Source organism: Crinia signifera, chromosome 6 (assembly GCF_055691185.1).
Source record: "Crinia signifera chromosome 6, ASM5569118v1, whole genome shotgun sequence".
Taxonomy (NCBI): domain Eukaryota; kingdom Metazoa; phylum Chordata; class Amphibia; order Anura; family Myobatrachidae; genus Crinia; species Crinia signifera.
Genome location: NC_139222.1, coordinates 210857077 through 210873428, shown reverse-complemented (window position 1 = coordinate 210873428; position 16352 = coordinate 210857077). Strand labels below are relative to the sequence as shown.

General features: G+C 42.2%; 1 protein-coding gene across 4 annotated transcripts in view; it reads right to left on the bottom strand.

Moving 5' to 3' along the window:
* Window positions 1-723: 723 nt before the first annotated feature.
* The window catches only part of SLC39A11 (solute carrier family 39 member 11), a 400550-nt gene continuing 384921 nt past the window's right edge, over window positions 724-16352 (bottom strand). For all 4 annotated transcript variants that reach the window (XM_083148767.1, XM_083148766.1, XM_083148769.1 and 1 more), the window contains exons 8-10: window positions 3834-3932; window positions 2723-2881; window positions 724-1302 (exon numbers count right to left, since the gene is read on the bottom strand). In XM_083148767.1, the coding sequence (XP_083004893.1) occupies window positions 1224-1302; window positions 2723-2881; window positions 3834-3932 (337 nt within the window). In that variant the 3' untranslated portion in view covers window positions 724-1223. The remainder of the gene's footprint in view (window positions 1303-2722; window positions 2882-3833; window positions 3933-16352) is intronic.

Here is a 16352-nt window from a genome sequence, read left to right as displayed (position 1 = left end):
TCTGTAGATGAAAGTCTTTTAGCAATATCTAAAATATCCCATAATTCATCTGGGGGTCAAGCTTTTAACCATGCGGCTGTGACGCTATGGAACTCACTTCCTTGCACAGTCCGAGAGATCCCCCCCCCCCACTCTAGAATCCTTAAAAAAACAGACTCAAGACTTTCCTGTTTACTCAAGCATTTATGGAATTCCTATAAGTATCGTTTATGAAAAGTTTTCTGTACTTGATTGTTCCTATACTGTATTAAATTAATTCTGTTAAGTTGTTAAGTGCCTTGAGTACTACTGGAGAAAGAGTGCTATATAAATAAAATTATTATTGTTATTATTACTACTACTAAAAGAGAACCACAGTATATATTCTGCATCATAACCCTTGGCAACAGTACAAAAGGTAATGTGAGCAGTCAACCATTGAATTGTCTCAACACTAAACAGTAAAGTGTTGAAAACAGAAACAACATGCTTATTGGTTTCAATCATAAGTAACCATTGACCAGCAGCCCTCTAGTATCTGTTTGATAGTCAATAGATTGACCCCAAATCGTCGACATGTAAGTGTACACAGTGCAGATTTCTGTCGACCATTGTTACGCCAACCTTTTGTACAGGTTTACCTTTTCCATATACACCGTTTGGGTCTGACTATGCTTTTAGTAATAAATATTAATAAAGAAGAGAAAATACTAACCAAATTAACCAAAATAGAAACAGACGGTCTGACACTGCTAAATATAGAAATATTTATTAACCTTGTAACTAACAGAATAACACTACTTTTATGGAGGCATATAAATGATTTATTTATACAGTAAGACACATGTGTATTCAGTCTTCTATTACTGCTATTGTTAAGCAAAGTAAAACATTTCCTAACTGAGGAAAGAATAGAACATGTCCCATTCAGGTTACATTCCATGTTACCAGGCAATTCATTATTCTCTGTATCATCCCAAACAACCTGCCACACAGATAGTACTTAATGCAAGTTAATACACTTCTTCTGAAGACCATGCCAATCAAACAACCCCACATCCATTTTGCAAAGATCGCCCCTTTTTTAAATTATCTCCAAATCATCAGCAAGCAAAATCTCAGATAAATACGCACAGTTGATCATTCATTTAAAAAACCTATCATTTTTTTTAAAAACTGTAAACATTTGAGGTGTAGCGCCCAGCGCCTCTTCCAGTCGTTTAAGTCACTTTATGCTGTAGTACTCAGCTCAGCCCGACATCTAAGGACATCATCACAATAAAGCCAAATATACAGGTCCAGGATGCCAGCTTTCCATTGCCTCTGTGATTAAGACAAAATGTTTAGCACAGATATTCAAAATAAAAAGAATAAAATGAATAAAAGGTTAATGAACTGTACAATTTTTTTAAAATAATAAAATCATAGTAAAAACAGCAGAATTGACATTGTATTTTGCAGGTGTATATTCCTGGGGTCTGTGAACATCTGATTGTACATCTCTTATGTATGTGTGTCCTCTATTTTCAAATAGGAGAGCGGGTAGCCAATAGGAATGTTCAGACCAGCAAGACAGGTGAATGGGCCACCCCCCAAGCAGTGGTCCCCAACAGTAGTAGTGATGGTGTAAGACAGTGATGGCTAACCTTGACACTCCAGCTGTTGTTGAACTACACATCTCAGCATGCCCTGCATCAGTTGTAGCATGGCCAAATAGTAAAACTGTAGCAGGGCATGCTGGGATGTGTAATTTATGCAAATTACCATTCTTTCAGCTACATACATTATGGGAATATAAACATTACGAAACGGAATTAGGTTATGAGATATTATGTAAACGTGGCACAATGCAGCAGAATAACGAAATGGGCGTTGGATAACATTTTGACATGCGCTACATCTGGGTAAGATACATAGGTAACTTGTGAAATCCAAATTGAATGTTTCGGATACTCAGAATTGGTTCTGATATAAAAGTACTGCATCTGTGCTGCTAGTGGAAGCCAAGAGCCGATCTAATACTGCACCATTGATGCAGAAACAACTCAGGGGTTTATTTACTAAGATTATAGTGCTATTGAAGATTGGATGTTGCTATGGGCAACCAATCAGGATCTACTTCTGATTTATTTGTCACTTTTTGGAATATAATAGAGATCTGAGTGGTTGCCAATAACAATATACAATCTATTAAAACAGGGATGGGGAACCTTCGGCCCTCCAGCTGTTGTTGAGCGACACATCCCAGCATGCCCTGCAACAGTTTTAGTATGGCCAAATAGCAAAATTGTAGCAGGGCATGCTGGGATGTGCAGTTCAACAACAGCTGGAGGGTAGAAGGTTCCCCTTCCCTGTTCTAAAAGGTGATAGATAAATAAATCAGCAGTAGATTATGATTGGTTGCCCATAGCGACATCCAGTAGCTGATTGGCTGGTGTTAAAGTTATACTACTAAGCCATAGGGATCCACTCTTCTCACAAAACACAAGCCAGGAAAACTATTTTATGTATCATCTATATGTCTATTGTCTGATTGCGTGTCTCCAAAACACTGCCATCTGTTGGCAGCGAGTGGAACTATATCTCTTTCTCTCACACATGCACAAACACAGAGGCAATCACAAGGTAGTAGACTAGCTTTCGAAGCATTTGCTTCAAGCGGGTTTACTAGTGTAACATATGTACTTTGTCCTCTTTGGAGCCATCAATACCTACAGTATATTAATCTAACTCTTGTTCTTACCCTGTTTGTGCCTCTGGAATAATATCATCCATTACCACATAGACCATGGCACCTGCAGCAAAGGCCAGGGCATAGGGCAACAGTGGTTCTGCCAATGAAATGGTCACAGCTCCCAAGACACCAGCAATAGGTTCCACCATTCCGCTCAGCTGCCCATACCTAAAAAAAAAAAAGAAAAACACTATTTACTTCTAGAAATCATAAAAAAGCAATATCTGTACATATGTTCTACTATGATCAGAGTCTATGCTAATTTACATGATTTCCCAGGCTCTGTCTGCCTATTCTTTGTATTCAATAAGTTGAATTTACAGAGGCTTGTAAGAAGTTATTAAAGCTATCCCCACTGGTGCTTTGGTAAAAGTTCCAGGCCAAATGGTTATACCAGGCTTGCCTACCCTCCCGGAATTGCCGGGAGGCTCCCGAAAATAGGGTCCCCCTCCCGGCCCCCCAGGCAGTCCCCGCACCCCACTTCCCTGCAGCACAAAATTACCGGTTTTCGCGGGTCCGCGGCAAGGCTAAAATTAGGCTTCTCCCGGAGAGGAGAAAAAAAAAAGTCGTCAAGTATGGGTTATACCATTACCTACTTCCAATGATCACCTTCCCCGATTTTGCGAGTAACACGATCTAATTTCTCCCGCCAAACCATGTAAGCCTACATTTCTGTGATCTCGATGATCCCTCCTTTTATTCGAGTTGCCACCTGGTACCCCTCATTAATATCCATTTATGTGGTTATTGATCATGTCCCTCACTTTAAGGGAAAGGTAATTGATAGAGCTAAAGAGCATGGCAGCCTGGCCACTGATATTTATGGAACATGACAGCCTACTGATAAATGGGGAATATCTTCACTATATTTATTACCACATAGCTAAGCAGCGCAAGCAAAACAAAACAATAAGTACTGTAGTGGGGAAACCTATCCATGCTCAACATTCATTTGGTGCTTCACAAATCATCGGATTGGAATTATTTGGATAGATATAAAACTGAAATAATTCCATTTAATGCTGTGATAATGATAACACCTACTGAATGGCAGGTACTGTATGGCATGTATATGTAGTTTTGTCAATTGGGTTAAATATCAAAAGTAAATGTTGCTCACCAAAATGCTTTCCAAGTAGACACTCCTGCGCCACGCAGTGGTAGACTGACAGCAAGGCCTTCTGGGAAATTCTGTATTCCTATTCCAATGGCTAAATTCCTGAGGAATAGATCAATATTTGTAAATACATTTTATATATATATATATATATATATATATATATATATATATATATATATATATAAGATTTTGATAAATACCATTATTCTACTTTTTTTAAAATAAAATGACAGTAGTATCTGAAGCGTATTACTTTTTTATGTGGTTCCGGTTGATAGATCTACGGTGTCTAGATACAGTCTAGATAGTCAATAGGTCTACCCCAAAAGGCCGACAAGGTCAAAAGGTGAACATTAAAAAAGTCTACATGAAAAAGTTCGACATTAGATTTTTTTTTTTATTGGCTTGTTCTTACTTCACCCTCCATGTTGGCATAGGGGGAGATTATAATAGTGTGTGGAGCGCAGCGAGGAACAGAGCCCAAAGCATGGCGAGCAAAGTGTGCCATGCGAGGGTATACATTACACTAATTGGGGGTCTATGTCAACATTGACACCCCAAAATGTGATCCTTTCACATGTCGACTTTTTGACTCTATCTAGACCTGGGGTAACCAACCCTAGTCCTCGAGAGCTACCAACAGTGCATGTTTTGCAGGTCTCCTCACAGAATCACAAGTGAGCTAATTAGCTCCATCTGTGTATCTTTTAAAATGTGTCAGTGATTAATGAGTGCAGCTGTGCAGAAGCTAGGGTGTCTGGAAAATGTGAACTGTTGGTAGCTCTCGAGGGCTAGGGTTGGCTACCACTGATCTAGACCCTGTCGGTCTAATAATCCACACCCCTTTCTATACCCAGCAAGCCTTGTGTAACTTGTTCTATCATATTTGCCAGTAGGTGGTTATATTATAATATTTTATTTAGAATGGAGTGCCATACAATAGAATAGAATAAAAATGGAAACGGGATACATACGTAGAGAAAATACAATCTATAATCATCTTCTATATAATAAAAGGTTAATACTGCTCCTCACCTCTATGAGGGAAATTCAAGCGTGTTGCACGCTACCTGCCAATAGCTGGGTATGGGAGAAATTCTATATCAGTGTTTGGTGGTAGCGCACCCCATTCTCAGATAAGTCTAGATTAAATATATATACAGTATATATATGACTTGTTGGAGATGGCATCCTGTCCCTGGGTTGACCACTACCTAAGAATGGTCGACATACATTAGGTCGACAGTGACAGAACATCAACACAAGCTTAAGATCAACACGGACGACACTCGATAGGTCACGTGTTTTTTTTTAGACATACTTTACTATCCAAGTGGGCATACAGTGAGAATACAATAGGGTACCGAGCGCAGTGAGGCCCCATGCCCAAAGCATGGCGTGTTCAGAGAGTCATGCCAGAGAACGTGGTACACATGTCCACACAGACATAAAAAAACCCTGTGAAAAACTTTGCCCCATTTGAGGAAACCATCTTGTGATAATCATCTGGGACTATAGCTCTGTTCCTGAAAAGCACCACAGAGCCGGATTAGGCCATATATCTTCAGGAACTGGTAATATCAAAGCGGCATATTATACACTGAAAAAGTCTGCTTGTCCTTGGACACTTATTTACTAAATAACCAGCGGTCATTCATTTAATTCTATAAAGAATATGTTTATTTGTTAAATAAACCAAGATTTAAATTAAGAAACCCATCCTTTGTTCAGCCAGCGCTGGTATATTTTCTTGTCTTTCTTGACTTAATAGAGGATTAAATACCCTCTTACCAAGCGCTGTTATTTGCGCACCTCACTAATTCACTTGTTTAAAGGGGTGTTCATAAACGCAGGAGGCGTATTGCAGGAGGCAGCAAGTATTGCAGGACAACAAAACCAAGGAATTACATTGATGGATGACAATTTTCTTGATCAAAAATTCCACAATAGTTTTATTTTTATTTGTTTGCATATCTTGCATTTCTCGAAATGTTAGTAAATTAAAAAAGTGCATAGCATTTATATACAAATATTTGCATAGAGGATGTGAAGGACACCATGTTGCCAAATTATTACGCACACTAGTGAATACCACGGCACACGTCTGTGGGTTATTTTGTATACATTGGCAGGTTTTAAACCTATAATTGTATTTTGCCCAAATGTACTAATATACATATGTAGTGTTCATTCTAGCACCCGCCATATTGGAAAACCCATGCAGTTCCCCTTCCCTGCCTGGGGAGTCGCTGTCTGCTGTAGTGCTTCTATCACAGTGTGATCTGTATATCAGCACTGATATGCAAACCAGACCTGTGCTAGAATCACCACAGAAGACAGCGACACCCCAGGCAGGGAACAGGAACTGCATGGGTTTTCAAATATGGCGGGTGCTAGAATGAACACTACACATGCAGGGCCAGGGGTTCCCAAATGGAGGACATAGCTGGGGAGAGTTTGTGCCGTCGCAGCTTAATAAACCCTAAAGAAGCCTATAGAGGCTGCGGCTGCTGTTGGAGATGGCAGGACCAATGTAGATACTATAGATCTATCCAAGGTACATTTGGGGGAAACAATATTTGTAGGTATTGCCCAAAATGGGTGTTTTCATGGGATATCCCGCAAATATACTTTAATAAATACGCCCGTTCTACAGTAAAAATGTTTGATAAAACAAGATTGTAACCTCGCTCACACACCTTTAGGAGCTGCAATAAGCAGTCCCCTAGGGGGGGTCTGCAATAAGCAGTCCCCTAGGGGGGTATGCAATCCCAGGTCATGACTGTCGATCCGTTCCAACAGCCCTGACCCTGGCCCGTTTACCTTTTGATCGACAGCATATCGTCAGGCAGGATTCAATGTCCTGGTTGGCGATCAGCGAAAAGGGGGCGTGTCCGTGTAAATGGCCCTGGATTGTTGAGACTCGGCCGTGATCACGACAATTCACAGCCGCAATAGACAAAACGTTCCCGACAGCTTTCAAAGTCGGTCCCGTTCTGTCGATCTGCCTCTCCAATCCTGTCGGACAAGACAGCATTAATTAGGCGCCCGGAAATAGCGACGGGGATTGAATACCCCCCAAAGTCTCTGGAACTCTCCCCTCCCCTACACACCAAGGAGTATATGTAATGGTTGCACGCTGTGAAGGAGGTACATCCACTACATCATTCATAGCAGCCTGAAGTAAAAATATTCCTTTAGCTTGCCACAGTGATTTCTACCCCTGATTTACCATGAGATTGATGCCTTAATAATAAAGGTTGCACTAAATAAATAGCATGATATGATTTTACACATATACGTACATGCCGCTTGAACTTTTGCCAAGAAATAAACTGTTTTAAGACTTGTTTGTGCAATTTCCTGTCAATTGAACATGCCACTATGAATTTATATGATATCAGAAGCTACCTGTATATCCAGCTTTTCATTTATCCTATTTTATTTCATCTTACCAAATTCTCTAATTTTGAAAGCACAATTTGACATGAATATATCTGGACCTATCAAATAGCAGTTGCATGAGAGGTATGACAGATTCGGCAACCTCTGCGTAAACAATTACCTGCAAATGTATTCAGAGAAACTATAGGAAGGATATCACATTGTATTGCTCTTTTAATGCATGTGTATTATTAATGTTTTAATTGTAGGACTTTCATCCAGCCATCCAACTAAAACACTGCTCCATATACCTAACCAGCTCTTCCATCAGACCAGCCACTTTCTCTTAAACTTGGTGTCACAGAAGTAGGGAGAGAGTATCTGCCTACTTCTGCATATTTTGAATAAGTATTCAGAATGGTCCATTAGATTGTAGATAGATAGATATATGAGCATGTATTATGGGATTATTGAGACTTTAGAACATTAAAAAAGGCACTGTAAATAGGATTGCACACTGCTAAAACTTAGTTAACATAAGGGACGGGACTTCCCTCTACTCAAGAATGATTAGTTGGGAAAACTCAAAAAGAGTTTGACTTTAGAAACTTTCTTTTGGGCAGTACGGATGGTGTAATGGTTAGCATTACTGCCTCACAGCGCTGAGGTCATGGGTTAGATTCCCACCATGGCTCTGTGCGGAGTTTGTATATTCTCCCCGTACGTGCGTGGGTTTACTCCGGGTACTCCGGTTTCCTCCCATATTCCAAAAATATACTGGTAGGTTAATTGGCTCTAAACAAAAAATTAACCCTAGAATGTTTGTGTGCGTGTACATGTGGTAGGGAATATAGATTGTACTCTGTAAAGTGCTGCAGAATATGTGTGCACTATGGATGAAACTGTGAATAAATAAAGTAAATAAACTTCTTGGACAGACCGTTATCTTCCATTTTTCAACATGTGGGAGCAAATGGATGATGATCGTTTCCTCCCACATCACCATATTATCGTTCCAACAACTAATTGTTCCCTCACTCGTAATATCTCCATCACGGTCTTGGACCTCATGTGCCACAACTATAATTTTATTTGGCGCTCCTCAAAAAACTCAGATACTTTGGATTTTACATTACAAGCAGCTAAGTACCTAATCCCTAAGTACCCCCACTAGTACCTAATCCTAATCCCCCTTCTCCAGCCTGACTAACTCACCCCAACATACTTATGTTTGGGATGTCGGCTGCTGGTATTCTGACATCCAGATCTCTTTGACGTTCTGGCGCCAGTGTTCTGATGGCAGCTGGGATGGTGCCATCGGTATACTAAATTTCGGCATTCTGACCACCTAGATGCAGTGCATATACGCAAAAACAAAACTCCAAGAGTTCTGTGTGTACACACACAGCACCCCACAGTCACACACAATACAGCTGGCCCCCAAGAATTAGTGTGCTTCATACTGTAATTCTGAGTGGGATCTGTAGGCAACAGCCATGGCTGAATGCAGAGCCGGATTAACAATGGGCCTGATGGAGCTATAGCTCCAGGCCCACTCTCCATTTTGTAGCTGAGGGCCAGGGCTTTCCAACGAGACCAGCCCTGTGTCGCTAGCCCCCCGGGAACTGGAGATACCGCCAGGCAAACCTGGAACGTTTTCCCCATAGGATAACATGGGACCCGCTAATTCCGACCTCCACCCGGTTCCAACAGCTGCCAGTTCCCCCTCTGGCATCACAGAAACTCGAGGTTGATCTCAGTCGAACCCAAATCGCTGGGCCTTCAATCTGATACCTGGTTCATATGGGTTCATTGGTTCTAGAGATATTGCAGGTAAAACTATTTTTTTTTTTCATTTCTGATATGTAATTTCATGGCTGTTCATGTTGTTTGAGGACAGATTTCTCTGGAACCAAACGGCCCAGAAGGCTACATGTAAATGGGTCAGTTGGTTCCAAAGATATAGCTGGTTGTTTAAAGGGGGGCAGGGGTGGTTTTCTCTCCCCCTCACACCAGAAAATGCAGGGACTAGGCTTGTGTAAAAGGGGCCAGTCCGAGAATGTCCCTGCATGATCCTGGGACCATATTCCCTGCATTTTCTGGTATGAAAGGGGTATTATTTCAAATAGCCGGGACATGCAGTGCTCTGAATACAGCAGGGCAGTCCCCTGCTCGCTGCCCGGCTATAAATGGCTGTCATTTCTGCCCGGCGGCGACTGTCCCCCAGTTACCGCGAGCATGTATTCCCCCTTGGCAATGAGCATGTAATCCCACATGGCAACGAGCATGGAACCCCTGGCAATGAGCATCGAACCCCTGGCAATGAACATGGAACCCCTGGCAATGAACATGGAACCCCTGGCAATGAACATGTAGGTAAGCAACACTTATGTAGCATAATTTTTAATAGGCATTATGGTGGTGTTTGGCATAGTACATAATGGAGATTATGGTGTGAGGCTTAACATGTAATGGGCATTATGGTGTAAATTTTTAATGTGCGCCCTTGGCGCGCAATGCCCCTATTTATGAAGCATATTGTGCATTATTGCTCAATCTGTTTGGTATAGTAACAAAGTATATACACCGTACCACCTTGGTGGGGCGGTATATACAGGCGCTTTGAGGTGGGTTATTTGGCAAGCTGCTCACACCATGGGGAGGTCAGCCCCCAGAGAAAAGGGAAGAAATAGAAACAAACGGGTGGTGGAGCGCTAACACAAAATTATAATTGACCAATTGGGTATCAGAAATATTTTATTTACTAAAAAAGAGTATATTAAAATAATATATGGGTTTTAAAAAGCAATTGCATTTTCCATATTACATATAAAAGGTGTACAGCCTATTCTGGGACATATAGTATATGCATGAATACAGTTGGGGATATCTCACTTGTTCCTAGATACGTTCTCCTGGGATAGATATAGCGATCTCCCACAATCAATTGAAACTGGTGTGGCGGGTGTCCATAAACCTGTTGGAGTTTTCTTGGGACCTGATCCAGATTATATTGGACCTTGGGGTTAAGTCCTTGGTAAGGTGACTCCAGATGTAGTGGCAGGTGGTGGTTTCCCTTGAAATGTCCAGTGAGTGTCCAAACAATATGAATGGTGAGGAAATGTAGAGCTGGTCCAAGTAAGAGATCTTTTGTATTCCCAGAATTGTAGGCTGTAGACGCTTGGCCTGACGCGTTTCGTCGTCCAAAGACAACTTTTTCAAAGGTACTTAGAAAAGATCTCTTACTTGGACCAGCTCTCCATTTCCTCACCGTTCATATTGTTTGGACACTCACTGGACATTTCAAGGGAAACCACCACCTGCCACTACATCTGGAGTCACCTTACCAAGGACTTAACCCCAAGGTCCAATATAATCTGGATCAGGTCCCAAGAAAACTCCAACAGGTTTATGGACACCCGCCACACCAGTTTCAATTGATTGTGGGAGATCGCTATATCTATCCCAGGAGAGCGTATCTAGGAACAAGTGAGATACCCCCAACCTTTTATATGTAATATGGAAAATGCAATTGCTTTTTAAAACCCATATATTATTTTAATATACTCTTTTTTAGTAAATAAAATATTTGTGATACCCAATTGGTCAATTATAATTTTGTGTTAGCGCTCCACCACCCGTTTGTTTCTGTTTGGTATAGTGCTGGAATGTCCAAACTAAGGCCCTCCAGCTGTGAAACTACAAGTCCCATCATGCATTGCCACAGTTTTGCAATTAGGGAATGCTAAAACTATGTCAAGGCATGCTGGGACGTGTTGTTTCACAACAGCTGGAGGGCTACTGTTTGGACATGCCTGGTATAGTGTGTATTTTGGCTCAATCCATGTGGCAAAATGTGAATTTTGCCTTAATCTGTGTGGCATAACGTGAATTTTGACTCAATCTGTGTGCCATAGTGTGAATTTTAGCTCAATCGTGTGAATTTTGTCTCATTCCATGTGGCATAATGTGTAAGAAGCAAGTACAGTATAAGGGGGTTACTATTGTGTTGCATGATTTGTATAAGGGGTATATGGTGTGATAAACTTAGGTTACCACATAAAAGGTGCTGACGTATTGGGGGAAATTTACTAAAGGAAATTTGTAAAAATTAGGTGTATTTCTATCCAGAAATACACATATTTTTGACATTTACTATGCCGAAAATACGGCAATTCGTATTCGTATTGATAGCACATCAATACGAATACGAATTGCCGTATTTTCGGGATAGTAAATGTCAAAAATAAGTGTATTTCTGGATACAAATACACCTAATTTTTTTACAAATTTCCTTTAGTAAATTTCCCCCATTGTCTACCAAGTTTCGGTTTTCAGTATTTTTTTATGACTGGAGTGCTGTCTCACCCCGCAAGTATCTTAGGACATCGGCGTCCTGCGGGTGCACCTTTGGAGTGCACCCGCCAATATATCTCCCTGCATTTTTCCTATGCAAGCCCCTTGCCTTTTCCAGGCATATATAATTAGTTGAAAGTATTTACACAAATAGAGACACACCCATGAGCAGACCACCCAACCAGAACACTGGTCACGCCCCCCACATTATTAGGTGCTGGCCGCAACCCCTATTATTGCGCATAATAGGCCCTTAATCATTTTCAGCTCCAGGTCCATTTAGACCTTAATCTGGCTCTGGCTGAATGGAAACCCGAGAGCGGAATTTGAGGACAGCAACAGTATTTGGGAGTAGCAGTTCAGCCAGATGGTTTGGGTGTGTGGAAAAGGGGATTGTCTCATTTTATGTGTGTTATATGTGGGGTTTTCATGGTCTTTTTATTATATGACAGTCACTGCAATGCTCCCTGTATTATATGGTGGTCATTGTGATGCAGTTGTGGACTGGGGCTCTCACAAACTGTAACTTATAATAAGAATGAACCAAGTAATGCAGTCTTCAAAAACCCCTGAGCACAGTTCTAGTGCAGTCTCGTCCTCAGTACAGAGGACGTGCGTAGAACACAATGAGGTGTGACATCACCATCCCGCTTACACTTTCTTCTGCACGTCTTCAGGTGAGGTTAATTAGAACGAGCAGGGCCTGGCCTAGATTTTGGCAACAATACACAAGTTGCATGTGCAGTGTGTTTATGGTGTGCTCTTATCAAAACTGGGACACATCCCATTCCTCTGAGACACAAAGAATGAACTATGCGCACAGTACCTACCTGACTGATATTTATAGCCCCACCAATACTCTTTGCTGTCTTTCTACTTTTAAATGTGAGCTTTATTTACATTTTAACACTTTATAATCCTTTTCCGTTCGCATGAATGGAGTTTTATTCTCTACACTAAAGGTCCATACACACTGGGCGATTATGCCCAGCATGTTTGGACAGCGATGACAGCTGTCATCGCTGGGGGCAAAGCCGCTCAGTGCATACACACTGAGCCACTTTCCCTGCCTGGCACTATCAGTGGGGGGTGGACGGCTTTGCATAGCGCAGCACTATGCAAAGGCATCCACAAAGTTGCCCATCTGCTGGTAATACCAGCAGATGAGCGGCTTTCCTGGCGATGATACGGGATCTCGCAACACCGCTCATCGCTGGGCCATACACACTGGGCGACTTTGAGCTGAAAGCCGCTCAAGCTTGTGCATGGGTCTTAACATTGTAAAGAAGATATGAAATAAACTGAAAAATGAATGGAACAGTGCAAAGTTTCACATAAAGCAAAAGTACAGAATAAATACTATACCTTGCTAATCTACAGTGCCTTATTGTTATTTTCTACAGCTTGTCATCTATATATATATGTCTAGTGTGAGCGAGTCTCCAAAACACTGCCATCTGCTGGCAGACTGAAACTACATCTCTTTCTCACACATGCACAAACACAGAAGGTACTGTAGCAGACTGGCTTTCAAAGCTTTTGCTTTGCTTACAATTATAATTAGAGAGGCATTCAGTGTTATGTCAATGGTCCTCATAAATGGAGACACCACAATGCAAATCAGCAACAGAACATGACTGAAGACAACTAAAATATAACATACCTTATTATTACAACGATTTTTATAATAGAAGGGAGAAGAGACAAGAAAGGACGGTACTTGTTTCCTAGAACGGCCACAACGATTTAGATCGTTGTGGTCGTAAGATAAAAAATCGGATCGATCGCATCGCATGCGATTTGGTCGCATACGATGCGACCGATCCGATCGACCGATTTTTCACCCGATTTTTTTTTTTTTTTCACCAGATTTGTTTCAATTGCCCCCCCAAATGTTAATAAGTGTGCTAGACCCCACGATAGACGTGAACCCGAAGCGTGGCGAGCGCAGCGAGCCCGCGAGGGGCGGCGGTGCGCGTCCTCCGACCTTTTCATTCCCCTACTATCCACTAGGGCGTGGAGTGAGAATATAATAGTGTGGCGAGCGCAGCGAGCCACCGAGCCCGAAGCGTGGCGAGCGCAGCGAGCCCCGCGAGGGGACGCGTCTAACTTCACAGGTATACGCGTCCCCTCGCGGGGCTCGCTGCGCTCGCCACGCTTCGGGCTCGGTGGCTCGCTGCGCTCGCCACACTATTATATTCTCACTCCACGCCCTAGTGGATAGTAGGGGAATGAAAAGGTCGGAGGACGCGCACCGCCGCCCCTCGCGGGCTCGCTGCGCTCGCCACGCTTCGGGTTCACGTCTATCGTGGGGTCATGGCGGGCACATAAAAAATGTGAAATGGGTCATATTGGCCCATTTCACCTTTTTTATCATTTTTCCCTATGTGAGATGGACTTAATCAAGTCCATCTCATCTTGTGCCATTATAATGGCACAAGACCGACCGATTTCAATGTTAAAAGATTTTTTAACATTGAAGTCTATGGAAAAATCGGGTCAATCGGTCGGTCGCATCGCGGCCGATTTTAATTGGTCGCGACCGACCGATTGACCCGATTTCTGTCAATCAAAGTGAAAAAATTGTAAAAAATCGGCCACATCGTGAGGATCGTGTCCCTTAATTAAGAGCCACGATCACTCACGATTGTGGCCGTTCTAGGAAACAAGTACCGAAAGGACAAAAAGGAAAAAAAAATAATGAGTAGTTTATAGGGGATACATGCGAAGGAGGGAATCCTGATAGGGGTCAGTTAAGTACAACAACCCTCTTCCATCTCCCTGATTCTGCCTTTCTGCAGCCTAACCTCAACCCTTCCGGCTAGTGCCTAAACCTAACCCTGTACCCTGCTGCCCATACCTAACCCACCCTTCCGACAGCTTAACCCTAAGGCCCCCCATTAGTGCCTAAACCAACCTGCCCCCCCCCCCCACACACACACACACACACAAACATACAAACTTTCCTGGTCACAAGCCAATGCTGCCCAAATGCTTACGGTTTGGCATGACTGTCAGGATTCCGGCACCCGCATCCTGATTTATGTCGGGATTCTGATGTTGATATACTTAAACCTGGGATGCTGACTACACCCTGGTGAAATACGTAGAGAAAGGTACTTTTGTGAGATGAGCCAGGGACCCCAAACACTTTCAAAGGATTTGGAAGAACTAATAGTAATATTGGTCATATAGGCTATGCGTTGTATGTACTGTACCAGATACACGGTATTATCAATTGCAGACCGTTTTCAAGCAGCAGCTATTTGACAGGTAGGTGCAATGGCTATATGATGCATTAGGAAGTTTTGGGAGACCCAGAGGGAGAAGAAAAAACGTAAGTTCCCATGGGACAGGTATTTGGAGAACTTGGAAAATTAGACTTATAACCTCCCACCAGAGGGCTGACATTTTTGACCACCAAATGTGGAGTTGGGCATCCCCTTCAGCATCTATATAAGATATATCAGGGAACACTTCATAATTCAATATGTCTTCCAAGTTAACTTCCTTGGCCCTTTCGTGATTATAATGCAAATAAAGTCATCAGCAAGTGTTAGTCTTCAGCGATATTAAACCCTTCGGTGAGACTTGTCTAAGGCTTCAAATTTGTGATAGGTCTGTGGGAAACACTGTGTTTTACAGTAAAAGGGATAATGTCGGAGTAAAGGGAATTGATAAACATTCTTAGAAGTAATATCCATCTTAGATTGGATGTCAGAAAATGCAGGGACTAATGTCATTTAAATACTGACTACCACCCACCAGCCAAGGATTGTAAACTCTCACCACTGCCACTAACCAAATCCCTAATCCTGCTCTTACCCCTAACGCTGTTTACAGAACCCTAAAAGTGCAGACTAGATGGGCCTACTGGCTCTTTATTTGCTGGCAAATTCTCTATTTCTATGTCCTTTTCTGTGCAGGCTGCATTAATAACAGGTGAGTAAGGTAGAACAGGTGAGGGAGCGGCCAGCTATGCTGCTGTATAATGGAGCTCATCTTTCCTTCATATAATAATATCAGAGTGTGGTAGATGTCCTGATGCTACCTGGTGTCCCAGAACCCTATTAATTGGCCCTATATTGGTATTTTTGGGTACAAAAATAATCAGATGACTGTTACTGCCATCCAATGTTAGTTTGTTAAGTACAAATAATAATGACATAACTGTTACTGACATCCAATGTAGTACACATGTGTCTGGTTAGACGTAAGCCTCATTTGATTAAAAGCAGAGTTGTTTTCTACCAGCAGCCTCTGCAGCGCTCCCAGAGCAGTGCTTACTTGCTAATATGCGCCAGTGTTCATACAGAAACCTGTGCTGGAAAATTCAGACTTCAATGAAATGAACCTTAAAGGACCGCAGTTACTTCTTGATTTCCAGAAAGGTTTGTCATCTCCTCTCATCAAAGGGGTTAATTATATGGTCCTGTAACTCACAGAGCAGCTGATTACAGCTCCAAGCTGTGTACTGCTCGCCCCTGGCTCCATTTACAATGAGCCTGTTATTCGCGGCAGGAACCAGACTATGAAGGAATCTAAATCTCCCTTCTTTTCTCTAACATCTGAAATAACACTTGGGTTCCGCTCCACAATATCTCTCTCCTGCTCTGCTCCCATCACCTGAACTAACACAACATGCCCTGATGCTCACCCTGCTGCCCCCAGTGCCACCTCCTGCCACAGGAAACCTGTGGTTGGATAATCATGGCAAATGGTTAGAGGAACATCTGTGCTTCCTTGTGCACAGGACAGTATTGTTAGTGGCAGGCCCAA